At 50.6% G+C, this 26,236-nt stretch overlaps 1 protein-coding gene across 2 annotated transcripts; it reads left to right on the forward strand.

Moving 5' to 3' along the window:
* The first annotated feature begins 5,756 nt into the window (after nucleotides 1–5,756).
* On the forward strand, nucleotides 5,757–25,131 carry LOC308355850 (CD48 antigen-like). Of its 2 annotated transcripts, XM_080824406.1 has the most exons (6): nucleotides 5,757–5,862; nucleotides 15,874–16,233; nucleotides 20,708–21,007; nucleotides 22,533–22,640; nucleotides 22,932–23,077; nucleotides 23,789–25,131. In XM_080824406.1, exons 1-6 carry the CDS (start codon nucleotides 5,796–5,798, stop codon nucleotides 23,897–23,899), a joined length of 1,092 nt encoding a protein of 363 aa, XP_080680532.1. In that variant the 5' UTR covers nucleotides 5,757–5,795; the 3' UTR covers nucleotides 23,900–25,131. The 2 variants fall into 2 exon arrangements, with proteins under 2 accessions (XP_080680532.1, XP_080680531.1); XM_080824405.1 differs by lacking the exon at nucleotides 23,789–25,131 and having other exon boundaries at nucleotides 22,932–23,469.
* Nucleotides 25,132–26,236: the final 1,105 nt, after the last annotated feature.

Below are 26,236 nucleotides of genomic sequence, written 5' to 3' on the forward strand. Positions count from 1 at the left end.
CCTGGAGCCTAAGACATCTTCAGGCTCTGAGGGTCAGCACGTGTCCATGGTCGGGGGACACTCATCACCTAGCAGGATCCGGAATCCCGTGTGTGGTTCTCCCTACCCCGTCCCTTCGTCCTTCTCATCCCAGCCCGAGTCAGCTCACTCACAGACTCCACGGTCCAGCTCTGAACCTCCACGGATGGAGGAGAATTCAACCCTTCCTCAGACCCTCGAGGAGATGCTCGCTCTCCCTGAACCCCTCCGCCCCTGCACAGGGAGACGTCCTGCCCCAGAGAGAGTGGCCTTCGCAGACTCAGGTCCCTGAGATCCTCAAGACTGTCCGTCTGTCCATTGTCTTCTTGTGTGGACTCCAAGTTCAGGGCATCTTGCAACCACACTTAGGGAGGCCATTCCCAGTGACTCCCACTACGGTCTCTCCTGGTGGGAGCCTGGGCTGATCTCTGGGCTCCCAGAGCTGGCCAAGAGCCGTCTGTACCATGGGCTCTGCCGTCCTGGGAACCATCTGAACAGGAGAAGTAGGGCTGCGTTCTGGACCTGGAAAGTCCTTTTTCAACTTCTCTTTCTTCTAGGTGACACCTCAATCTCTTAGAATTGATTGGTTATGGATAGGCGACTACAGTATCTTTTTGTCCTGGGAGAATTTTAAGACGTGCTCAGTCTAGTGAAATCACATAGAGCCGAACTCAGTGGCTCCTTAATGATCCTGCTGTATATTTGGGTCAATTTCTGTGACCTGTAAAATGCATTCACTGTCCTAATGGGAGGAAGCCAGAGCGTCAGGGAGAATCCGCAGGGGAAAGCAGGAGCTGTGATGTTCTCCACTCACCTGAGACTCTGTCCTCTTGTCCCTCCCGCCCCAGAGCCTGTGCCCCTTCCCCAGATCCAGGCCACACTTCTGTCCCTCACACCAGGCGGGTGCAACATCACTGTGGAGTGTGACCCCACGGAAACCAGGGAGGACCTGACGGTGTCCTGGGAGAGCGAGGGTCTCCCCAGGGAGCTGGAGCAGAGACCGGCCCCAGGACCATCCCCCAACCCCTGGACACTGGCTGTGCACCTGCCCCTGAGCCAGCCCAGCCCCAGCCTCACCTGTGTGGTCAGCAACGAGGGGGACCAGAAAACTGCCGCCCTGGACATTGGAAACGTCTGTGGCCACGGTGAGTGCACCTACCAGTGGAGAGGGACTCCCGCAGCTCAGGGCGAGGGTTCTCGGCTTCTGTCCCCCATGTCTATGTCACCCCCTGCCACCTGGTCACCCCGTCCAGGACTCTGGCAGCACATCCAACCTGCTTCTGCCCATTGGTGTCGCTCCCGTGCTGCTCTCCAGCCCTCACCCCTGCTGGTCCAGGCAGCACCCAGCAGGTACCTCTCCCTGCCCTCATCCATCATCCCGAATGTGTCTAGGGTGGCTTTCAGGAAAAGCGAGTTGGGGGTGTCCGTGGTCTGTGCCATCTGAGGGGTCTGGGCCAGTGACTCCTGCAGGATTCAGGGCTCGCAACTCCTCTGCCCATTTCTGGTCATGTCACACCTACCTGCTGGCTTGCAGTCCCAATGTGTCCCGCTCTCCTCGGCTGCCAGCCTCTGCTCAGGCCCCTCCCTCTGCCCTCAGCACTTCCAAGTCAGGAGTGCCCCACTCCCCACTTATTCCCATCCAGGGATCCCCTCCCTGAAGCTGGCTCCAGGGGCCTGTGACCCGGGCAGTCCCACAGGGCCACATGCCGGGGGCAGTCCCAGCATGAAGAGAGTTTGCACAGGGGCTCCTCAGCCTCAATGGCTCAGGGCCCTGCAGGAGCTGCTGCTGTCCTGCCCTCGCACCTCGTCTCCTCTAAGGAGGGGTCAGTGGCCCCACACTGGGAGCTGATGCTCTGGCCCAGGATTAGTGTCCTGCACAGCCTGAACCCCTGGAGGGCAGGGGCCATGTCTGCTGCTCCTTTGAACGCCTGTCCTAGCCTTGGCCTAAGGCCCTTTGCTCACAGTCAGCGTGTCCCTGAATGAATGAATGACTTGGTTCCCCTTGAGCCACCTCTCCCTCCACCCCTCCTCCCCCAGCTGGGGAACCTTCTGCCTCATTATCCCTGATCCCTGAGGAAGCTCATGGCTCAGGGACTTACTGGGCCCTCTGGAAAGAGGTCCCTGCCTCCCTCTCATCCTCCCACCCAGCTCCTCCTGCTGGTCCCTCTCTGGCCTGCCCCAGTGGGTGCCGGTAGCTCCCAGGGCTGGGGACTTGTCACAGCCATTCCTGGTCATGGCTCTCCATCCTGGCATGCCTCACCCACCCCGAGTATCGGGCAATCTCGTACTCCTCCCTCAAGACCAGGCTTGCCCATCACCTCCTCCAGGAGGCCCTCCCTGATGACCTGGGTACAAGCTGTAAGCTCTAGTGTCCTGGGATGGCTCTGGCTGGCTGCCTCTGGCATGTGCTCAGCCCTCCCCCTGCTGAGGGGCTCCTCAAGGGCAGGCACCGTGTCCTGCTCCTCTCAGCACCCTGGCCCGAAGGAGAGCTTGGGAACTGGCTGAGTGAGAGCCCCTGCCATGCTCCTCCCTCTCGAGCTCCTGACCAGGTCCCTTCAGAGTCTCCATGTGGCTGGCAATGGGCGTCCTCAGTTCCCTGTCGCCTTCACCTTCGTCACTCTCTCTGTGCGATGGAAACAGACCCACATGGACCGTCTCTTGTTGCTCTCCTGCGTGACATTCTGGGGACTATTGTGGTCACACTGATGATCCTTGAAGCTGGACTGTACCTTTGGATGAGACGTGGGAAGAAGAAGTTGGAGTCTGGGAAAGGCAGGTTGCACTCTCCTCCCTGTACTCAGACACCACCTTCCCCTGCTGGACTCTGGGTTTCTTTTCTCCTGCATTTTGCTGCTCAGGGAATGTCCCTGCAGGCGGCTGGCAGGTGTGGCCATGGCCATGGGGTCATGGAGGGGGAGGGTACAGGTCTCCAGGCTGAGACTCAAGCTCCATCTGTGTGTGACGCAGGGACAGGATCGCAGGAGGAGCCCAGGGACCCAGATGGTGGCATCCGCTATGCAGATCAGACCTATCAGGGGTCTGGAGACCGGAGGGACAAGGTGAGGCTGGGGGAGGAGGCAGTTCTCCCAAGTCCCTCTGTGCCTGGACGTGTGCCTGTTGATCCCAGTCACCTGCAAGTTCTGTCCTCGATGGCTCTGTACCCTTTCCCATAAAGCAGTATCAACTAAGAAAATTCTTCTGGGATCCCGTGAAGTGCTGGGCGCTGTGGGAGGTCATGCCAGCAGCTCTGGGTCTGTGTGAGTCTCTTTGGGTTCTCTGTGCCCGTTATGCTATCCTCTGTCTGCATTCCAGGGTAGGGGAGAACCACATCTAGAAGAGGAGAACTCTCTCATTGCTGTGTACAGTGAGGTCCGCAGGCCAGGCCAGGCCATGAGGAAGATGTAATTATAAGAAGCAGGAGATCCCGCCCCGGGGACACCTGTCTCGTGAGCATGACGCCCGCAGCTCTGGTCCTGCCTCTTCCACCTCCGACGGCTCTGAGCAGGGACTGGATGGATCCAGCACTTATTTCTGTGCTAAATCTTGTCCACAAGTTCCCCATGAGACACACGCAGTGGTAGATCAGGGAAACTGAGTAAATAAATTGGTCCAAACCTGTTCCAGGACCACTCAGCCTCTGTTACGTGACAACACTTTACGGCCCCCACTGTCCCCTCATCTGTACGACATCAAACTGCCTTGCAGACCCGCAGCTCTGGGAGAAACCGTGGAGAATCACAACATCCCCCCGGGCCCGTCTTGAGCACCCCCAGCCATCAATCCTGCGCTGAGAGCTCTTTAAAGACAACGTGAATTCGTAATCGTCCCTGCTTGCTGAGGGCAGGCTCTGTGACCCACACTGTTCAGACATTCTGCTCACTCCTATCTCACTGGATCCTGGTGGACTCTCTGTGCGGTGGGATCCTTGTGCCCACTTTACAGATCAGTAGAAGGAGCCAGAAAGGTTGACTCTCCAGGTCGCAGGGCTGGGAGTGCCAGAGTCAGGACTCAGCCCATAAATCTCTCAGTGGATCTCATTTCTTCTACTGCGTCCCCATCCAGGTGGAGCGGAGAGGGCCCCTCTACTCCCTCTGCCATCTCACCCCCTTCCAAACCTCCGCAATCATGGGCATTAGTGGGATAGACCAGACTCTGGGTCCTGGTCGACTCTCCTCCAGGGGAGACTCTCCAACACTGTAGAGTTCCTGCTTTCCTGATTTCTTTTGCCAAAGTGAGCAGATAGAGTCTGTGTGAGAAACAGTCTCTCCTCTCCCTGCTTCCCTTTCTCAGCTGCTCCCTGGGCTGCTCACAAATGCTGCTCGTGCTCATGGGCGTCCTTCGTTTCAGTGTAATTTCTCCCTCACGAGCCTGCAGGCAGCCTGAGGGCAGAAGCGACCCCTTGTTCTCTGTCCCATCACCTGTGACGCGGACAGAGCTGCTAGCTGGTACCTGTTCAATACTTGGTGGGAGATGAGAAACATTTGCCCCCAAATCATTGGTCCCTTGTCTGGGCTGCTAGGGGAGCCCACGCAAGCCTCCACGTCAACCACGTGAAGTTGAATGTCATTGTCCCTGCAGACGACCTATCCTGAGCTGCCCACGTGGTTCTGCCTAGATAAGCTCCAGGGTCTCCTATGATCAGATCTACTCAGTGTGCCTCCAGCCCCAGGAACTCAGCTGTGCTGGGATCATAGCTGCTAGTGATGTTGGGAAAAAAGGCAGAAGAAAAAATACTAAATTTCCTTATTTCCTACAGCCCAGTGACAAGTCCTTGAACCAGGCAGAGTGACATTCCTTTAGGGATCCAACCACCTTGATGTTAATACTTCTCTAAGGGCAAGAGGCGATCCTGGCCTGAGCCCCCCACACCCCCTCCCCAGGATCCTGTAAGTCTACTTTAACCTATAAAATTTCCTTTATCTTTATTTCCCCAAGATATGTGTTGGCAGTCATCCCCCAAGCATATGGGCCACCAAGGTACATCTGAAGGGTCTCATGACTCAGGTTTTATTTTATGGTAATAAATGACCTTTTCTGAATAATATCTCGCCCCCTCAAGGCCTTGGAAACCTTGCTTCCAAACTCCTTAGAAACTTACACTCTCCCTAACCCCCTCTCAACTTGAAAGGATATAATGGGAAACGCCTCATGACCGCAGTGTAGCTCTTTCTGCCCACGGGTCCTGTCCCTGTGCTTTCATAAAACCACATTTTGCACCAAAGAGGTCTTAGGAATTCCTTCTTGGCCATTGGCTTCGAACCCTAACATCTCTCCTACATGACTAGGATCATGTCTCAGCCCGTCTGCCCTCATGCTGACCTCCCACGGGATTCCATCATGTTGATGTGGCCAGTGAGAAGGAAGTAGCAGGTACACTAGATGTCCCTGCACACAGAGAAGCACCAGAAAATGGACTATAAATCCCATGAAAATCAAGGGGCTGACATCATAGTAAAGTTTCTAGGGGGTCCAATCATTTGGGAAACATCAGCATATCCCTTTGAAATTATTTCGAGTTCTAATGATCTTTATTCTTCTGTATCATTTTCTATGTTTTCCAAATTTTATATGATCAGCATGGATTATTTTCATCAGAAAAAGGCCTTATTTTTCAGATCTTCATGCCTGTTGCTGATCAGGCAGCCTGAGCCCTGAGAGTTGGTGGATCATTAAAAGGGAGGAGGGGCCTGGGTGTTCGGCGGGCAGAGGGGGTTGCGGAAGGAAGGCAGGAGCAGGACAGGAAAGGGAGGAGCTGATGTGTTCTGGGTCCCACAGTTATGGACTCCCCGCGGGGCTGCCGGTTCCCCTCCCAGACCCTGATGCTCCAGGTCAGCCTCCTCCTGGGTGAGTGGCAGATCAGTGGGGGGGGGGTCTCTGGGATGGGTGTGGTGGGGGGACAAGGAGGGGCAGGAAACAACTGTGAGGGAGGCAGATGAGCAGTGGGGGCTTGCTGGTATCCACACCCTGATTTCCCCAGACTCTTGAGGGTTGAGGGAGGGGAGGGGGGACCAGGGCCTGTCTGGGATGCCCTCACATCCCAGGACGGGGAAGCCACCCTCAAACTGTCTTAGGGACAGCAGGCTTTGTCCTGCTCTGGGGCCGAGGCTGAGGTCACCAGTAGCTCAGAGTCTCACTTTCCAGAATCCTGCTTTGTTGGCGGAGCTCTGTCTACAGTCTCAGGCCCTTGTGTGCACCCCCCACCCCACCCTCCAGGCTGCTTGTGTCCCAGCTCCCCGCTGAGGAGGGCGTGTGTGTGAGTGAGGGGCCAGCACAGCCTCCCAAGGCCCCTGCATTAGGGACGGCTGGGCAGTGACACTGTCTGCGGGGGATTGGGGGCAGGGTAAGGGAACCTTCCTTTCTTATCTGTCTGAGGCCTCTCCATGTGGTTACAGCTGTTTCCAGGCTCTTGTGGGGGAGGGGGTCTCTTGTGAACCAGGCTCTGACTTGGGGGCCTGGACCCGCCCCTGTCCCCACAGCTCCTCACGGTGCAGAGACGGACTGAGCTCTGCACTCAGACCTGCTGGGTCGCTCATTCTGCCTCTGCCACATATTGGTGGGAAGATTTTAGACAAACTGTGCAGATGCTGGAAAACTGCCTTTAAGTTTCTTGCTTTCTTTTTTTTTTTTTAAGATTTTATTTATTTATTTGACAGACAGAGATCACAAGTAGGCAGAGAGGCAGGCAGAGAGAGAGGAAGGAAGCAGGCTCCCGGCTGAGCAGAGAGCCCGATGCGGGGCTTGATCCCAGGACCCTGAGATCATGACCTGAGCCGAAGGCAGAGGCTTAACCCACTGAGCCACCCAAGCACCCCTGGCTTTACCTTTCTGAGCTCTGTTGCCTTCACCCGTCGAATAGAAAAATCCCTAAGGCGAGGTGTTCCTTGGAGAGTGAATGAAACAGCGTCCCTTCCAGCCAGAGCCTGACACAGCGACACGTCACTCCTGTGTGCGGTGCTACACGGTTCTCACTTGAGCAGAAACTGGCCAATAGTTTCAGGAAAAGAAGAAAAATGTCATTGTGTTCTTGTTCCCTAATGGACAGTTTTCCCCGATGCACAGTTGAAAACTAGAACAGGTTCCTTTGGGGCGGGAGGGGGGTCGTGTCAGCATAGAGCTCGCTCGCTCTCCTGTGCTCCCACCCCACACCCTCCACACAGACGGGGACACTGAGGGAAACTTTCTTTAAAAAAGCTCAGGTCCCCCTCGCCCATCAGTGAGAGAAGTCGCACCAGCACGGTCGCTACTCAAGCCAGGGGCGGGAGCACAGGACGCCCAGAGACGAGACGGATCAGGTGCAGGAGCCCGAGAGATGGTCGTCCTGGCAGGTCAACACACGAATGCAAATCGAACATTCTGGTCACCCTGTTTGCCTGTCAAATGAACGCATTTGTGTCTGTGGTGTTGAGAGTCTTGAGTGCAGTGACTGGGCGGGGACAGGCTCTCTCGTCTCCCCGACAGCTGTTTAAGGAGGAAAATCTCCTGGTGGTCCCTGGGTCGTGTCAGAGACACTGAACCATTTCACACGTTAACCCCTAGGGTCCCGCTGAATCTGTATCTCTTTCCTCTTCTGCCCACAAATGCTGGGGCTTCCTGATTTCGGGTCCTGGAGCCTGTGGGGCGGGTGAGCAGGCAGGAAGCCCTGCGGGGGTTCTTGGAGCCGCAGGTGGTCCAGGCTGCTCCTCCGCGTCCCCAGAGCTCTGCCACTGTTGAACCCACACACCTGTCCCTGATCTCAGAGGCTGTGAGCGTGGCAGTGTGAGGACGGCTCCGCGAGTTAGACCCGTGTGTGTGCTCTGGGCTGCCCAGCAACCACAAGGGCCGGACGTGCCCTGAAGGGGGGCAGGGTTCCTGCCTTGGCCACGTGGGGTCACCTTACCTGCTGCCATTGCTGGGAGAGGACGGGGAGTAGCTGGGCCAGGTGGCTCTCCCAGGGATGTCCTTTCTGTCCTTCAACACTGACAAACAAGACTCCTTCCTGGGAACACGACTTGGAGTCAGGCAGATTAGGACGGGGATGGCTTCGTGACAAACTCACTCCTTTTTTGGTCAAAGCTAACTGAACAAATCTGCTAACTGTATGTTATCTCAAAGGATAATTTTTAGGGCTTCTGGGGCTCAGCTGTAGAACATCTGACTCTTGATCTCAGGTCTTGATCTCATGGTGGTGAGCCTATTCAGAAAAACAAATAAATGGATACTTTTTAAAGCAGTCAAAGAACATGGCATCACACCGTCATGTTTAAGTGTAGGACTCTAAGTCCGGGAGGGAAATTGTGGACGGATGTCTGCACGGGTCCTCGGGGGAGGACACAGGACCGCGGGCAGAAACCACCAGGATGCAGAGCTCTTCCCAGCCTCTCATGGGACTGGATTCGGTCCTTTTCCTGTGTGTTTTGTGTGTTCCGGAAGGGCACCGGGAGCATGAACGCCGGGAACCTGGAGCCCATAAGGACTGTGGCACCAACGTCTTTCTAGTGGTTTTTCTCAGGCTTCCCGGAATCGGAACTCCATCGCCTTGTTCCCAGTAAAGGGTCTGTCCTGCAGTCTGGGAGAAGTCCCTCCGCAAATAGCTTCAACATCAGTCAGACAGACAGACAGACAGACAGGAGTGGGGCGGCCCGCAGACCCTCAGGTGCACAGGTCACCTGTCCTGCTGGGGGAGCTCCTGCCTCCGTCTTCACTGCACAGTTGGTCTCTGGAAATTCCCTCAGCCCCAGCTTTCCCAGAGGCCTGGCCACTTGCTTCTCTTCCTGCATGTAGTTCCTGTTCACAACCCAGCATCGCTGTGGGGGAACCTGCTGTCCCCCACTTCAAGGTGTTTTGTCTGAAAGATAAACTCCTGAGCCCGTGGGGCGCAGGCACGCACAGGATCTCTTTGATCTCTTTGATCATGTAGTTTCTGTTCACAACCTAACACAGCTGCCTCATGTTGACACTTTGCTACGGGCAAAAGGCAACCTTAACCCACCCCCCAGGGTCCTGTGAGTCTGTTTTGACACATAAAAATTTCTTTGGAAACTTCCCCCAAGATACATGTGGGCAATCATCTCCCAAGCATATGACCCACCAATACACATCTACAGGGTCTCGCGTCTAAGGTTTTATGAAATACTGATAAATGACCTTTTCCCAACAACAGCTCGCCCCCTCAAGACCCTGGAAAACTTGCTTCCAAATTCCTTGGAGACTTACACTCTCCCTAACCCCCTCTTGACTTGAAAGTATATAATGGGCCCCTCCTCAGGACCCCGGTGCACCTCTTCCCGCCCACGGGTCCTGTCCCTGTGTTTGAATAAAACCACCTTTTTGCACCAAAGACGTCTTAGGAATTCTTTCTTGGCCATCGGCTTTGAACCCTAATGACTTCCCTAGATCATGACCGCATACAACGGCACTGAAACAGAAACTGACTTTGCTGAACGTTATACAAATATACTGAACTCTTGGGTGAGAGGATGATTCTCTAGGAAGCGTCATCTACCGCTAGGACCCCAGGGGGGAAGGAGCGTCCGGGCAGGTAAGTGTCTGGGAGCAACTCGCTGCGGTGTGCCTTCCTCAGCCCCAGACCCCGCCACACCGAGGCTGACCCCGGATGGGGGATCATTCCCCACACCAGGCACCTTTGTGGTTCTTGGGTCAGACCCCACGGGGCAGGGTTCAAAGTCCCTGCACCTGTGCCTCCTCTCAGATGCCAGGCAAGGTCTGTGCCTCTGAGCACCTGCGGTGAGTCGCAGGTTCCCACTGGAATGTCGGTGAGGTTGGAATCAATGGCCAAGAAAGAATTCTTGAGAGTTCTTTGGTGCAAAAAGGTTGTTTTCTTAAAGCATGGGGACAGGGCCCAGGACCAGAAAGAGCTGCTGCCCTGGGATTTTAAGGAGCAACTATTTATTTACTTCGGGGGTTGGGGGAAGTAAAGATAGGGGAGGTTTGAAAAGGACTTCATCTGCTAAACGAGACTCACAGGGTCCAAGCAGTCTTGCTGTTGTCAAACCCGGTGTTTTCCCCCTAGCAAGGCATTAATATTAAAATGGTTGGGAGCTTCCTGCCTCTAGTATTGTCAGTGGGCAGCAAGTTATAAGGACACTTGTTTTAGCTACATTTCCTTCTGCCTTCCTTCTCCACATCATCCCCCACCTGGCCAGTTTTGACCCTTACATCTTTAAGGTTGCTGAGGGAGGGAGATGTGATCTTCTGTGACTTTGTCCTGTTGATTAGGGGCATAGAGATGCCCCTACCTATGGGTCCACAGTGGTCAGCTGGGGAGATTTATATATGAGTCACTAAAGTCGGAGGCAACGAGTGCATGTACATGAACCTCCCTGAGTAGAAAGGCTGGTCTGTGGGCTGGAAGCTGTGGTAGTGAAGGAGTCTGGGCACCAGGCAGGGAGAAACCAGAAAAGACAAAAATAAGGTTAATGCTATAATGAGAAAGAGAAGCCTGACTAAAAAGACCTTTGATACTCACCTGAAAATTTCCTCTAGTCCTTTATTGTCATTTGAAGAGAAAATTGAGTCTGCCACAGGTTCATGGCAGTAATAAGAAGGCGTGTTAGTTTGCTCGTTGGTTTTCCATGAAGGAGACTCAGGTTTTATTCTGATGTATGGGCCCACAAGGAGCCTCTCTCTACGCTTACTGCTGCAGGAGTACATAATGCAACCCACCAGGGGCCCCTTCATTTTGGAGTTAAATCCCCTGTTGTGCCAGACGTCCGCTCCTTTACATACACCAGCTGTCTGGGGTTCGCATGGGGCGGGTTGCTGGTAGCCGCCAGCTCGGGTTTAGGGAGGATACGGTTTGCCTGTTCATTCAGAGATTTATGCGTTAACCTGGTCTCGAGTGAATAATTTAACAGGGTGTTATAGTCTTCATCTTTTGTTCGGTCTACAGTGAGGAAAGCTTTTTCATATTGTCACGCAAAGAGACTTAACTCTATTGGTTGTTCTGGGGACAATCCTCATTCTGAGAAGCCCAGCTGTAAGAGTCACCCAGTTTTCTTGAGTCTCTATTCTTAAAATCTAGTAACTACAAAGACCTCACTGAAACATTTTATCTCTATAATAGCTCTCATTTTTATTTTTAAAAGATTTACTTATTAGAGAGAGAGAGAGAGTGCACACAAGCAGGGGGAGGGGCAAAGGGAGAGGGAGAAGCAGGCTCCCCACTGAGCAGAACGCCCAGCGTGGGGACTCGACCTCAGGACCCTGGGATCATGACCTGAGCTGAAGGGAGCTGCTCAAGTAGCAGAGACACCCAGGTGTTCCAACAACCCTCGTTTTACACCAGAGATCACCACATCTGGACTAATTCATTTGTGAAACAAGTCCAGTTCGAACAAACTTGGCCTAATTATTTATACACGCTCAGCAAGAACAGTGAGTGATCACATAGATCGTCTGGAAGCTGTGTTGCTGGAACGTCTTATAAGGAAGCTCTCGGTTGAACTTCTAGCAGCCTCTCCAGACCAAAAGCCAAACCAAGTGCTTGCCGTCAGACACGCCTACGATCCCTGTGGATGTGCGCAGATTCCTCTTCAAGAGGTCCCCAGCATATCTGGCAGGTGAGGGTCCTGCCAAAGTGACATTCTTCACTCACCTGGTGAGGATGCTGGTAGCTCTGTAAGCAAGGTATCGATGGGGGAAACGAAGGGAAAAGAAACGTAACTTAAATCACAATCCCCTTAGAGCCTGCAGCTCACTGATAGATCCCTGACATAGACAGAGTGCAACCTTCCTCGAGGACCTCGTGGCTGCCTCAGTGCCTTCATGTTTAAAGGAACCTTGTCTTGGGAGCAGCCGGCTTCCAAACCTTGCTTTCAGATTCCCTGGAGACTTGTGCTATCCCTAACCTCCACTAATTAAAAAGCATACAGTCCGTCACTGCTCAGAATCCCGGTACAGCCCTTTCTGCCCAAAGGTCCTGTCCCGGGAGCAGGTAAGCGGTGAAGGTACAGACAGGAGAGATAAGAGACCCCTGATTCCCCCAGTGAGGCTCACATAGCGGGCTACATGGCCAGGCTCACAGAAAGCCCAGATGTGAAGAAATGCTGAGGCGTATAAAACCAGAGCTAAGGGAGTGTTAACTAGACCACCTCGTTATGTCTTAAATGTCAGAGACGTGATGTTCCTAGGACAGTTACAGCTGGACCACGGAAAATGACCAAACTTCAAAGAGCAAGTAAACACGGTTTTGTCTGTGCCAGAGACGTCGAGATTTCAGTTTCCTGGTCAGTGCTCAATAAAAGGCTGCCGTTGACAGGCCACAGTGAAACCCATCTGGGACCCTCTCCCTCTAGAGAGCTCTTTCTTGCCTTTCTCCTCTCACCTTCACTTGACCAACTCCCACTTCACTCACCCTTTTGTGTCCACAAGGTTCATTCTTTGGCCTCGTGAGCCAGGAACCCTGCAATCCTGCGACAGTGTCAAGCCGGCATTTAAGGGGCTCTATTGGCTTCATGCTTCCTAACATCAACCTTAGTTCCTTCAAGCTGTTTGGTCATATCTGAGTCTGTGAATGTCTCTCTCAAACACGAGATTGAAGTCAAAGCCTTGGTAAAATAACTAATATTTCCAATGGTGGACAGATTCTTATTGAACTCAGGCAAATGACCATAATTACCATGGAAGAAAGAACCCTTACTGAGACCTTTGGAATTTCAGAGGGTTCAGGTAGAGAGAAAGGTTACAGGCATTCACTTGTTCACAGAGGAATACTTCAGAATTCTTGCTGTATATCATTGATGTCTAAGAGAAAGTTTCCTTAATCTGGAAGAGCAAATATTAGAGAACCAGCAATGTTTTAAACAAGAGTCACACACTGTAATCTTCCTCAGTTAACTTACTCCCATGTGACTAATTTTTGTTCTGTTTGAAAGCAACTTTTTAAAATTAATTCCAGAAGTTCTTACTCATTTTAATTTTATGATTTTAAAGATATAAAAAACCCATACTTGTCAAAAGCCCTTTCTATTAACTTTAGCCATTCTGACTAGTGTAAGGTGGGATCTCATTGTGGTTTTGATTTGTATTTTCTTGATGCTGAGTGACGTTGAACACTTCTTTTGTGTGTCTGTTGGCCATTTGTATGTCTTCTTTGGAGAAATGTGTGTTCATGTCCTCTGCCCATTCCTTGACTGGATTATTTGTTTTTTGGTGTTGAGTTTTATAATTTCTTTATAGATTTTTTGATACTAGCCCTTTATCTGATAAGACATTTGCAAATATCTTCTCCCAATCTGTAGGTTGTATTTTGGTTTTGTTCGCTGTTTCCTTTGCTGTGCAGAAGCTGTTTATCTTCATGAAGTCCCAATAGTTCATTTTCACTTCTGTTTCCTTTGCCTTTGAAGATGAGTCCAGCAGGAAATTGCTGCAGCCAGAGTCAAAGAGGTTGCTGCCTATGTTCTCCTCTAGGATTTTGAAGCACTCCTGTCTCACATTTGAATCTATCATCCATTTTGAGTTTATCTTTGTATATGGTGTAAGAAGATGGTCCAATTTCTACATGTGGCTCCAACAATTCACAATTTGTCGAAGAGACTCTCTCCCCCTCCCCCCACCCGCCCCCCCCACTGGATATTCTTTCTCACTTTGTCACAGATTAGTTGGCCATAGAGTTGAAGGTCAATTTCTGGGCTCTCTATTCTATTCCATTGATCCATGTGACTCTTTGTTCCAGTATCATACTGTCTAGATGATTACAGCTTTGTAATATAGCTTGAAGTCTGGCATTCTGATGCCACCAGTTTTGGTTTTCTTTTTCAATATTCCTCTGGCTATTTGGGTTTTCTCCCACTCATACAAATTTTAGGATTATTTTTTCCAGTTCTGTGAAAAATGTCGATGGCATTTTGATCAGGATTGCCTTGAATGTGTAGATTGCTCTAGGTAGCATAGACATTTTAATAATATTTATTCTTCCAATCCCTGAGCATGGAATGTTTTTCCATTTCTGTCTTCCTCAATTACTTTCATAAGTGTTCTGTAGTTTTTGGAGTATAGCTCCTTTACCTCTTTGGTTAGGTTTGTTCCTACGTATCTTGTGATTTTTGGTGCTATTATGAACAGGATCAATTCCTTGGTTTCTCCTTCTTCTATCTCGTTGTTGGTATATAGAAATGCAACTGATTTCTGTGTATTGATTTTATATCCTCCCACTTTGCTAACTTCCTGTATGAGAACTGGCAATTTTGGGGTGGAGTCTTTTGGGTTTTCCACATAGAGTATCATGTCATCTGCAGAGTGGGAGTTTGACTTCTTCTCTGCCAATTTGGATGCCTTTTATTTCTTTTTGTTGTCTGACTGCTGAGGCTAGGACTTCCAGTACTATGTTGAACAACAGCGGTGGGAGTGGGCATCCCTGTCATGTTCCTGACTTTAGGGGAAAAATTCTCAGTTTTTCTTCATTAAGAATGATATTCACTGTGGGCTTTTCATAGATGGCTTTTATGATATTGAGGTATGTTCCCTCTATTCCTATACTGTGAAGACTTTTAATCAAGAAAGGATACCGTATTTTGTCAAATGCTTTTTCTGCATTCATTGAGAAGATCATATGGTTCTTGTCCTTTCTTTCATTAAATATCCTTTCATTTATTAATGTGGTGTATCACATTGATTGATTTGTGGATATTGAACCACCCATGCATCCCAGGAATAAATCCCACTGAATTTATTCAGTGGTGAATAAATTTATTCAGCAGTGAATAATCTTTTTAATGTACTGTTGGATCCTATTGGCTAGTATCATGGTCAGAATTTTGGCATCCATGCTTACCAGGGATATTGGTCTGTAATTCTCCTTTTTGATGGGGTCTACTTTTGGGATCAGGATAATGCTGGCCTCATAAAATGAGTTTGAAAGTTTTCCTTCCATTTCTATTTTTTGAACAGCTTCAAAAGAATAGGTATTAGTTCTTTACATGTTTGGTAGAATTCCCCTGGGAAGCTATTTGGTCCTGGGTTCTTGTTTGGTTGGAGATTTTTGATGACTGTTTCAATCTCCTTATGGTTATGGATCTGTTCAGGTTTTCTATTTCTTCCTGGTTCAGTTGTGGTAGTTCATATGTCTCTAGAAATGTACCCATTTCTTCCAGATTGTCGAATTTGTTGGCGTAGTGTTGCTCATAGTATGTTCTTATAATTGTTTGTATTTCTTTGGTGTTGGTTGTGATCTCTCCTCTTCCATTCATGATTTTATTTATTCGGTCCCTTTCTATTTTCTTTTTGATAAGTCTGGCCAAGGGTTTGTCAATCTTATTAATTCTTTCAAAGAACCAGCTCCTAGTTTCGTTGATTTGTTCTATTGTTTTTTTGGTTTCTATTTCATTCACTTCTGCTCTGATCTTTATGATTTCTCTTCTCCTGCTGGGTTTAGGCTTTCTTTGTTGTTCTCTCTCCAGCTCCTTTAGGTGTAGGGTTAGGTTGTGTATTTGAGACCTTTCTTGTTTCTTGAGAAAGGCTTGTATCACTATGTACTTCCCTCCTAGGACCACCTTTGCTGCATCCCAGAGGTTTTGAACTGTCATGTTTCCATGTTCATTTATTTCCGTGAATTTTTAAAATTCTTCTTTAGTTTTCTGGTTGACACATTCATTTCTTAGTAGGATGCTCTTTAACCTCCATGTATTTGTGTTCCTTCCAAATTTTCTCTTGTGACTGAGTTCAAGTTTTAAAACACTGTGCTGGACCCAGCGTTGTGAGCTCTAGGCAAGGACAGCATCTAAGCAAGCTGCTTGCAGCTTTTCCTCCTCATCTGTGAAATTGGAGAGGCTCCTTTTCTTGTAAACATGCCCGTGATATGATGGGACCATGGGTTCTACAGCAGCATCATGCTTGTTCACTTTTTCTTCCCCATGTCAGCTATTCCCTCACCAAGTTTCCAGACTGTGGACAACCCCAGCACTTCTCACATCCTGGAAAAGACGGTGGGGGCATCTGTCCAGCTGCAGCTGACCTCCTCCTTGTACCCGAATGTCCGAGAGATTGAGTGGAGTCGGCATTCTGAGACTGAGAAAGAAGAGATCCTGGTGTCCTGGAAACCTAATGCCACTCCTGACTGGTATGAGCTGGAGGAAAAATACAGGAGCAGCTTCTCTCTGACAGAGAAGGCAGTTTTGAGCATCAGGAATCTCACCACGGAAATGAATGGATGGTATACAGCAAGGGTCAAATTCCGCACAGGAAAATCCCAGAAGGAAGTCTTTAAACTCTGTGTATATGGTAAGGTGAGCCCCAGTCAGTATTTCCAACAAGCACTTTATCTCAAGTAAGTTGGCCTAAACAGGTTTAAAAAAAAAAATCAAATCTTCTTTAGAAGTATTTGCATCTCTTTTGATGCCCTAACCCTAAAAGCTAAATTCTAAAGATGTCATCTTAGGAAAAAGTAGCTAATATGCCTTAAAAAGTATTAAAAAACACATGAAACGGGGGAGGGGCAGGAAGCCATCCAAAAGGATAACCTAAAGCTATCTTCGATTGCAAAGTATTGCACAACTGATTATCAGAATACAAAATTGTATCAGAAAGGTTCTTAACCAGTTATTTCAAAAACTAATCTAGAAACTTTTAAGTGACCCAAGAAGTTGGCAGAAATAAAACAAGAAACCAGGACATCAGCCCAGTGAGGAGCAACTCCAGGATGTAGACTGAGGGTTAGAACTCGGCATTGGGTAAAACCCTTTCCACCGCCTGCCCTGCACTCTTACCAGGAGGACCACGGGACGCAGCCCCGTCCTAGACAAAATGGAGATGCAGAAGGAGACACAGGCCTGGCGCCTGAAGCTCCCAGGCCAGTGACGATGCCCTACCCCCAGGAGCAGAGAGCTGGGTAGACAGAGCAGGGGCAGCAGGACAAAAGGAGGAGAGGAGCAGAGCCCAGGGTGTCCACCCAACCAAACTCTCTCTCATCTGTCCCCTGCTCTGGGCACCACAGCAGCCTCCTCACAGTCTCCCCTGCCCCTGGTTCCCCTCCAAATCCCCCTCCACCTGACTGATCTCTTGAACTTTCAGAAATGCAGGACCCTCCTGTCCTTTCCCTGCCTACAGCCAACCTGCTCCCGCCCCTACTCCCCACAGGATCAATGGCCCTCAGGAGAGGGAGTCTAACCCGCCCAGGATCAGCTCCCTGGATGTCCAGCTGTGTTTTCAGCACTGTTCTCCTTGTGCCCTGCTCCCATGTGCTGCCTTCCACCCTACCTGGCTGCCCACTCTGTCCTCTTTCCTGGATGCTGGGGACTCTCAGCACACTACACACCTCTCACCCTCTCTAGGCAAATGCTCCTACGTCCAGTGCTCTCCCGGACCATCTTTCTCTCTGCCTTGCCCTGGAGCAACAGGGTGTGGTCTGCTGTCCCCTGACAGCCCCATTGCTGGCCCCATCCTCTGTGGCCCCTGTCCACGGCTCCACACAGTTCCCAGCAGGCATTCAGCAGGTGTCCTTCAACTGGGTAAAGGCCAGCAATAAGTAAAGGAACCCTACAGAGACACACCTAATTGTCCTGGGAGTTTTGATTCTCCAAGCTTGATTCACAGTCCCTCACCTGTTGAAAAGAGGGTATAACATTCATATAAACCAGCTGATGAGCAGATTCATTCCTAAAGGCAGAAACTTTCTAAATACCTGTGTGTGCTTCCTAACACTTTGTAAATCTGTTTTTTTTTTTTTTTTTTTTTTTAATTTATTTATTTGTTAGAGAGAGAGCAAGCAAGCACAGGCAGACAGAGTGGTAGGCAGAGGCAGAGGGAGAAGCAGGCTCCCCGCCGAGCAAGGAGCCTGATGTGGGACTCGATCCCAGGACGCTGGGATCATGACCTGAGCCGAAGGCAGCTGCCCAACCAACTGGGCCACCCAGGCGTCCCGTAAATCTGTTTGGTTTTATATTTAAATTATTACCTGTTAATCAGTTCAGGTATTTTAAAGAAGCTACTTTAAAGTATTATTTTCCCTAGTCACATGTGCTATGAGTTTTGGGAAGGTTGCAAGTTTGTATTTTTACTAATTCCCTGATCAGGGGTTGGCAGACTATAGCTATCAGTCAAATCTACTGGATGTCTTTTTTTTTTTTTTTAAAGATTTTATTTATTTATTTGACAGAGAGAGATCACAAGTAGGCAGAGAGGCAGGCAGAGAGAGAGGGGGAAGCAGGCTCCCCGCTGAGCAGAGAGCCCGATGTGGGGCTCGATTCCAGGACCCTGAGATCATGACCTGAGCCGAAAGCAGAGGCTATAACCCACTGAGCCACCCAGGTGCCCCTGCATGTCTGTTTTTATAAGTAAAGTTTTATTGGAACACAGTCACATCACTACATTTGTATGTTGTATTTGGCTGCCTTCTCCCTATAGTGGCCAAGTTATGTAGTTGTGACCAAGACCATATGGCCAGTGACACCTTACATACGTACTATCTGACCCTTAGCACTAAAGTCTGCCTCCCCTGCCTGGATACCGCTGTTGACACAGCAGATGCGTGTAGCTTTGTAGGTTATCATGGGAGTTAAAGAAGGTAATGGAAAGTGCTTGGAGCTGTGCCTGGGAATATCCACCTGCTCCCCAAATGCTAATTACTTTCTTTTCATTTGTTAATGGAGTAAATGCCACTAATAAATTTTGTAATTATACTGTCCTTCTATTCCTGCAACAAATTCAACATGATCGTGATGTGTCATGTAATATTATTAGCAAACATTTAATTTAGGAAGATTAAGTTCTCTGTGTACGATTGACTGTAACCCAGGGGTTAGCAGGTGTGTTTGTCCTGTGTCGGGTTTGGGCTTCTCCTCGTCTGACCTGAGTGGTAAAGCTGAGCTATACTCTCACGCCCTGACAACCTTCTACCTTTCCTAAGGTGCAGCACCGTCTGTAACACGGGAGTGCTCTTTTCCTTGGCCACCGGGCAGTGCTCACGCCCAGAACTGTGTGCCCCTCACACCTGTGATGAGGACAGACCGTTAGCCGCCTTCCCAGTATCTTCTAAGTCGGGGTTCTTGCATCTTCTTACTAGAATTTTGATCACTTCACTTTCCTAGAAAGGCATTACCTCACCTACATCTTAAAATTTATTAATGTGTTTCTTAAATGGTGTTTCCCTTTAATTTTCAATGTTGTTTCTGTGTTTATGCCTGGATCCTCATTCCTAATGACAATTATGTAGAACTTCAGCTTTTTATTCAGACCTCAGTGTCTTGCTTTTGATTGGTCTATTCTTATTTAAATCAACTTTTGATTTTAGCTGGTTAATCTTCTTTATCGTCATCCATGCACAGAAGTCAGGACTCCGTCTGACCGCAGTGAGCCTACAGCTTGGCGGTCCCAGGCTGAAGCAGGTGGCTCTCGCTCTGGAACAGGAAGTCAGGCGACGGCAGTGGCTGGGCCGGGCGTCTGCTCAGCGCGGTCCCCGGGCGCCCGGGCTGCCCCATCTTTCTGCTCCACCATCCTGGGCACGGGGTCTTGTCCTCCTGCTTCGTCCTCGTGGTCCCGGACGGCTCTGTCCGCAGACACCAGCCACACGGATGATCGCCAACGAGAGAAGGACGAAGGACAAAGTCTCTGTTGTCATGAGGCTCTGTCTCTGCGGGACCGAAGACCCTTCCTCCCGTCCAGCACAGGTCCCCTACCTCAGGGTCAGTCCTGGGGCAGCTCTAGGAAGACTGGACGTCATCTCTGAGCTCTCTAGAGTGTGAGCAGGCGAGGCCAGGACAGACAGGGCTGCGGTGCTGAGTGTGCAGGGAGCCGTGTGCCAGGCTGGCCAGGGGCTGTCCTTGTCAGGGTGACTCGGGCTCCTGCCTTCCCTCTCGTCTGTGGGGGCCTGTCGCCCAGTGGGAAGAACTCCTCTGCAGGAAGCGTGCATTGGGTCATTAACCCTGGGATTTCCAGCCGTGTTTTGATTTGGATTTTCTGGTTTGCTTTCTGATGTTTCTCCTTCTCCAGGCTCTATGGTGAGGACCACAGGAATTTAAACTCTCTGTGAGGGGCCGTTTAGTGTTTTCTTTCTGAACCTGGATTCGGTCTGTGTGACTGTTGTCATACCTGCCATCATGTTGCTGACATGTCCCCTGTGGGTGGTTTTCTGTCTCTGTCTCTTCAATCTCTCTGTCATAGGTGATGGGATGAGCACACAGTGGCACGAGCGGAGTGGGAGTCTTGGGTGTGTAATAGGGGGGGCGTCATGCCCACAGATGTAGTTCAGGTTTACCCAGATGCAACTTCTCCTGTCCTCTCCTAATCTTGATTCACCATCGTTTATGTCTTCTTCTTGCCTTTTGTTGAATTGGTAGAGTTTTCATCCATCCAAACATCTCCAGTATGTTGGAAGTTATAACCCCTTGTACTCTCATCCTAGTGGATACTTAACTTAAATATTTAATTCGACATTTAATGTTCATCAGTATTTCTCTTAAAAAAAAAAACAAGAACTTCTAACATGTTTTCCCCTTGTATTCTCAACTCCTTTCACATTGTTTATTGTATCCTTGAGAATAGATACAATTATTATCATAAGTATAATCATCATGTGTATATATAATTACAGAGTTATTGGGGCTGGGAGTCAGAACCCCTAGGCCAGGGGCACTAGGTCCCTTCCCCAGGCCCATAGTTAGGAACCCCCCGGAGCTGGGTCAGCTGGTGAATGTGCTGGTTCCCTTGTGTGCCCTCCAATGCTGACTCTCAGTTTCTCTTTTGTCTCCTTCTACCCCAGAGCCCATCCCCCACCCCCAGATTGTGATTCATTCGTCATCCAACCAGGCAGGCTGGTGCAATGTCAGTCTGGAGTGTGGGACCCCAGGAGCCACAGAGATCTGGACCGTGACCTGGCTGAGTGAGGGGCTCCCCGGGGAGCTGGAGGAGAGCGAGGCTCTGGGGCCGGCCCCCAGCTCCAGGAATCTAAGCCTGAGCCTGCCCCTGAGCCGGCTGAATGGCCCCCTCACCTGTAGGGTCAGCAACCCCGTGGACGAGAAGAATGCAACCTTACTCCTGCAGAACGTCTGTCTGTGGAAGGGTGAGTGGGATCTGCTGGGAAGCGCTCGCAGAGACTGCAGGGACTCGGGGAAATCTGTGGGACAGAGGAGCACTGGAAGGGGGTCTCTGTGGAGCAACTAGAGACAGATACATGACCACACCTTCCTTCTAGAACTTAAACCAGTACCTGGAGACTGGTGAGTCTCCCAGGATGTACCTGTGGGCTCATGTGGGCACCCCTTTCCAGCATCAGGGAGCCTGGGACACTGACCTAGTTAGCAGAATGCAGGCAGGGGAGGGGAAGAACTCGAAGAGGACAGACCAAGGACCCTGAGGGGGCCCCGCCCCCAGCCCTGAAATCTCAAGTTCCAGGACCCTGTTTGGTCTGGATGCTCATAGCCCTTTCGTGGTTGTAAATGTTGTTTTTTTGCCGTGTGGTATATGTGACCTTTCTGAGGATGGTTACCACCTCTGAGTTCATAAACCACAGTTCAACCGTCCTCTGAGCCGTGTGAGCCCCTGTGGTCGTCACACTTCCACATCAGCTTCAGGGGACCCCTTGGCCATGCAGAAAGGGAGTATATACAGTAGTGCATGGTAGGCGGGGGGCAGCCCTGATCCCATAAAATACCAAATCCCCTGCTTTCCCAGAGCCACAGAGCAGGAACAAAGGATGTGAAGAAGGAGGTTAGTGACTGGTGTGGCTGTCCTGCCCCACCAGCGCCCCCGTGGCGTCTCCTTGCCATGTCCTTACTCAGCCCCCCAGCGTGGAACCCTTACACCGGGGCTGAGTGCCCACTACGCACGGGGAGGAGGGAAGAGGCAGGGGACAGTAAGACAAGCCCCACCGAGGAAACTTCCAGCACCGTGCGGGCACCGCCTCTTCCTGGCTGTGTGACTCCGGACAAGTTAACTCAATTCCTGGAGCCTTTCTGTGAGACAGGTATTAATTATGTCCACTTCAAAGGGTCGTTTAGGCTATCAGCACAACGTGTGACTCGGAGCTCATCAGTAAGTATCAGGTAACAGTTCATGGACGAGGAGGGGTCGGTTTGCCGACACGAAGCCGCGTGATGGCTGCAGAAGTTGAGGCAAATATAAGCTCTATGGTTCCCATATGAAAGGAAGAAAACCCCTGAATAGTTGCTGCAGGACTCGGGAAAGGCGTCACAGAGAAGGGAACACCTGAGCTGGACCTTGAAGCGGGAGCCGTTTTCGTGTGACAGGCAAACCACAAGGCAGAACATGGGCCGACGTCAGGCGGCCCCGGAACCTTCCTTCGCCTCCCCCTCCTAGGCTGGTCCTCACCTGGGAGTCCTCCAGGGGAAAACAGGGCCAGTCTGCAGGCATGGGTGGCGCCTGCGGCTGCTGGGAGCCTCTGAGGTCTCTGGGCAGAAGTGGCAGACAGCCTGGTATGAGACCCCGGCCAGCGGGCAGGAACCTGTCGGGGCTGCAGCAAGGATGCGCCCTTGGGATGTGGGCCCCGAGCCATGGGGTCCCGCCTCCCCCCTCACCTGCCTCATGGGCCCCATAGGGATGCACCTGACACTGGCCTTCGGTGGCAGGTTCTCAGAGCAAGTGGCTTTGGAGAGGCGTCTTGTTCACAGTTCTGATGCTGAGCCTGGCCTGTGGAGTGTGCATCTGGGTGAGGAAGAAGATACAGTCCAGGAGGGGTAGGTGCTAGCGAGAGCCTGAGGGGAGCTCTGGGGGAGGGCAGTGGATGGAGGGGATCCCCGGGAGGGGCCAGGCTGGCAGACTGGGCTTACTGACCTCGCCTCGCCTTGCCTGTGAATCATCCGGGTAGAAGGCTGAGACTGCGCAGCACAGAGGGCAAGGGCTGTGTGCACGCCCAGACGGGAGGGGGGCGGATGGCAGGGATGGGCAGGAAGCAATCGCGCCCTACCCTGGGGCTGGTGAGGGGCCACCTCAATCCCACATGCTCTCACTGTGCCTGCCGTGTGCAGGCAGGTCCCCTCTGCTGCCTACCGAGCCGGGCTCAGCAGCGGTTCCCCAGGCCCCGCCCACAGAGGACCCTGCTGGCCTGCGGACTGCAAGGGCCCACAGCCACAGTCCTCCTGACGCGGAGATCAGCCTCCTGCGACACCCCAAGGTGGGTCCAAGGGAACTGAACCTGGTCCACCGACTGGTGCTCAGAGGCTGTGAGTCTGGCTGGTCCAGGGCCGGCGGCTCTTCGGCTCTGGTCCGGTCCTTGCTGCGGATGCTACGGTTGTTGGGTCCGGAATGGCGAGTGAAGGGTGGAAGCCACCGACGGGGGCGATGCTTCGCTCATACGCACACAATCTCATCGGATCCTCACCACCACCCGGGGAGGAGGGATGGTGGAGCGGGAGCGGGACGAAGGCGGGCCCGGCTGGGTGTGTGACTGACCCGAGGGCACACAGCTTGGCAGGGGAAGCAGCAGGAGAGAACCCAGGCTCAGAGCACACACACCCTAGGCTGGGGGAGAGGAGAATGGCAAATAAAATAAACAAGCAAAATGTGAAGTCTTAGGTGATGGTGCGTGCTCAGGGAACATGGGGCAGGAAGAGGGCGGGGTGCGCTATGAACCAAAGCAGTCAGGGAAGGGAGACCAGAAAGTGAGCAAAGTAGGGGTCTGGTGGGGGAGGGGAAAGAGAGGGGTAGCACCAAAGGGAGAGGCCAGAGACGCCACGGTGTTCAAGAGGGAGGTCTGCACCGAAGCTATGTTTTAGGGTTACGGGGTAGAGTCAGGGAGCACGTGAACTGGAGCGAGGTGACTGACGTCGGCGCCTAATTCTTTGACGGTGACCACGAGCACCCTTAAACTCTGCTTGAATCACAGAATGACATGGAGAGGGACAGCTGCCATCCCCCTACGCCTGAGTGCAGCCCAACCATCTACACTGTCTACGACAAGGTCCGGATGAGCCGAATGCCCCAGAAGGACACCTAGGTTAACGACGGCGTCGGGGTATGAGGGGCCTTGGCAAGACCTGCCCCACCCTACACGCCACCCAGGGTCCCAGAAATCCCTCCTTAGGTAGAGCTAGGACAAGACCCCAGGTCTTCCTGAGGCGTTTCCCTACCCCAAGACGGCAGAGCAGCACCACGTGCCCCAGGGCTCCTCGCCGAGGTCTTTTCACCTCACGGGTGGTGAGCTTTGAGCACGTCGCTAGAGCACCCAGCACGACAGGCTGATCCTTGGGCGGGCAGTCAGGTTTCTGACCTGTGACCCACTGGCCCCCGTGAGGGAACGCCCGTAGTCAGCCAGGACCTGAGGACGCACGTCTGGGAACAGAGATGCTTTCCCAGAATTGGGCGGGCCTTGGATGGAGAATTTCCAGGATGTCACTGCCCAGCCCACCCCCACGAACAGAAGTGGGGTGGCCTGGACTGTAGAGAAGCAAGAGCTGCTGAGATAAAGTTCAGGGTCAGCTTCAGCACAGAGGGAGGGGCAGAAAGGAAGGAAATAATTTTTGAGCTCCATCACCTGCAGGCTTATTGCAAGCACCAGAAATGCACTAGCTCCAGATCTCTCAAAATTCAAGCAATTTATCAACCCTGTTAAAAAAATTACCTAAGACACATAAATTGGAAGAAAGTCAAAGGCACGTCTCCTTGAATTTATATTTCATTAGTTGCAAATGGGATCCTGTTCCTGTTGTATCTCCTGATTAGTTGTTACAATAATGCACACACAACACGTATTGCCACATCGCTAAGTTTCTCTACTGTTTGAAATAGTTTTTCGTTCCATCCCTTCGAATTTCTGGGCAAAGAACCATATTAATGACAAGTAATTAGAATTTTTCCTTCCTTCTTTCCAATTTTTACGCTTCATTCCTCTCCTGTGTCCTGATGCTGGTGAACACCCCCCAGACCGTGTTTAATAAGAGTGATTCCGAAGCTCATCCTTTGTTCCTAACTTATTGTAAGTGCTTCAAGGGTGTCCCTGTTAAGCATGATGTTTATTGTAAGGCATGTAAGGCATGTCTAAACAGTATGTTCTTATTGCTACTTTATCAAGAATTTTGCCATGAAGAAGATGTTAGAGTTTATTCTTTCCCTTTTATCATCCACGATGATGTCATCCGGTTTTCCTGTTTTTCCTCTGTGAATGATACATTAATAGATTTCCTCCTGTTGAACTGTTCTTACGCTACTGGAATAAAGCCCAGTTGCTGTATTATTCTCTCTCTCTCTCTTTTTTTTAATTTATTTGACAGACAGAGATCACAAGTAGGTAGAGAGGCAGGCAGAGAGAGAGAGAGGAGGAAGCGGACTCCCTGCTGAGCAGAGAGCCAGATGCGGGGCTTGATCCTGGGATCATGACCTGAGCCGAAGGCAGAGGCTTTAACCCACTGAACCACCCAGGCGCCCCGCTGTATTATTCTCTTAATGTGCTACTGTCTGATATTTTTTTCATTTGGGATTTTACATCATTATTCGTAAATGAAATTGTCCTGTGTTTTTTGTGGTTTACTTTGTTAGTTTGGTATTGGTATTATGCTTATTAGGGGTTCCTTCTATCTCCACTTCTTGTATTAATGCAATAAAAATTTGCTTTGTAGTCCCAAAAAAGATTCCTTAAAAAGAAAAAAAGAATTCTTGGGGCTCCTGAGTGGTTCAGTTGGTTGAGTGTCTGCCTTCTGCTTAGGTCATGATCTCAGGGTCCCAGGATCAAACAACGAGGCAGAATCTAGCTCCCCGCTCAGTGGGGAGTTTGCTTCTTCCTGTATCTCTGCCCCTCCCCCCACTCACACGCGCGCGCGCCCGCGCGCTCTCTCTCTCTCAAATAAATAAATCTTAAAAAAAATTAAAAAAGAATTCCCATTACCTAGTACCAATTTAAATTACTTTTATTGTAAATTAAAGATCTGTAAGTATGCAACTATGTAAAAATGTTTTGTGCTTATAGTTTTTATATTATAAACTCAAAAGTATGTATAAAGTAGTTAAAAACAAAGCAACAAAATAACAAGCAATGGTTATGCAAACTAGTACTCAAACCCACAACTTTAATGTTACATGATGGGTGTTTTTGTTTTGCTACAATGAAATCATTAATATCAGGATTATAGGAAAACACTGTAGCTTCACATCGCCCTCTTTATTTAATTTTTAACACTTGAATACAAACAATGCTATCTCATATGCGTTTGTTGTATAACACTTGATTAAAGTCTTTGTTTATGAGTTCAAGCTGGTCAATGTCATCCTTTAACCAAAACTCCGACGGGCAGCAATGGATGGGTCTGTAAATTGTTTCATTCACCTTAAAAAAAAAAAA

Source organism: Martes martes, assembly GCF_963455335.1.
Source record: "Martes martes genome assembly, chromosome: 15".
NCBI lineage: Eukaryota > Metazoa > Chordata > Mammalia > Carnivora > Mustelidae > Martes > Martes martes.

Bases quoted from the DNA above. Each gene is read 5' to 3' on its own strand.
- LOC308355850 (XM_080824405.1), top strand. From the start codon at position 5,796: ATGGACTCCCCGCGGGGCTGCCGGTTCCCCTCCCAGACCCTGATGCTC. The intron at 5,863-15,873 runs GTGAGTGGCAGA...TCCCCATGTCAG, and splicing joins CCAGGTCAGCCTCCTCCTGG to CTATTCCCTCACCAAGTTTC. The intron at 16,234-20,707 runs GTAAGGTGAGCC...CTTCTACCCCAG, and splicing joins CTTTAAACTCTGTGTATATG to AGCCCATCCCCCACCCCCAG.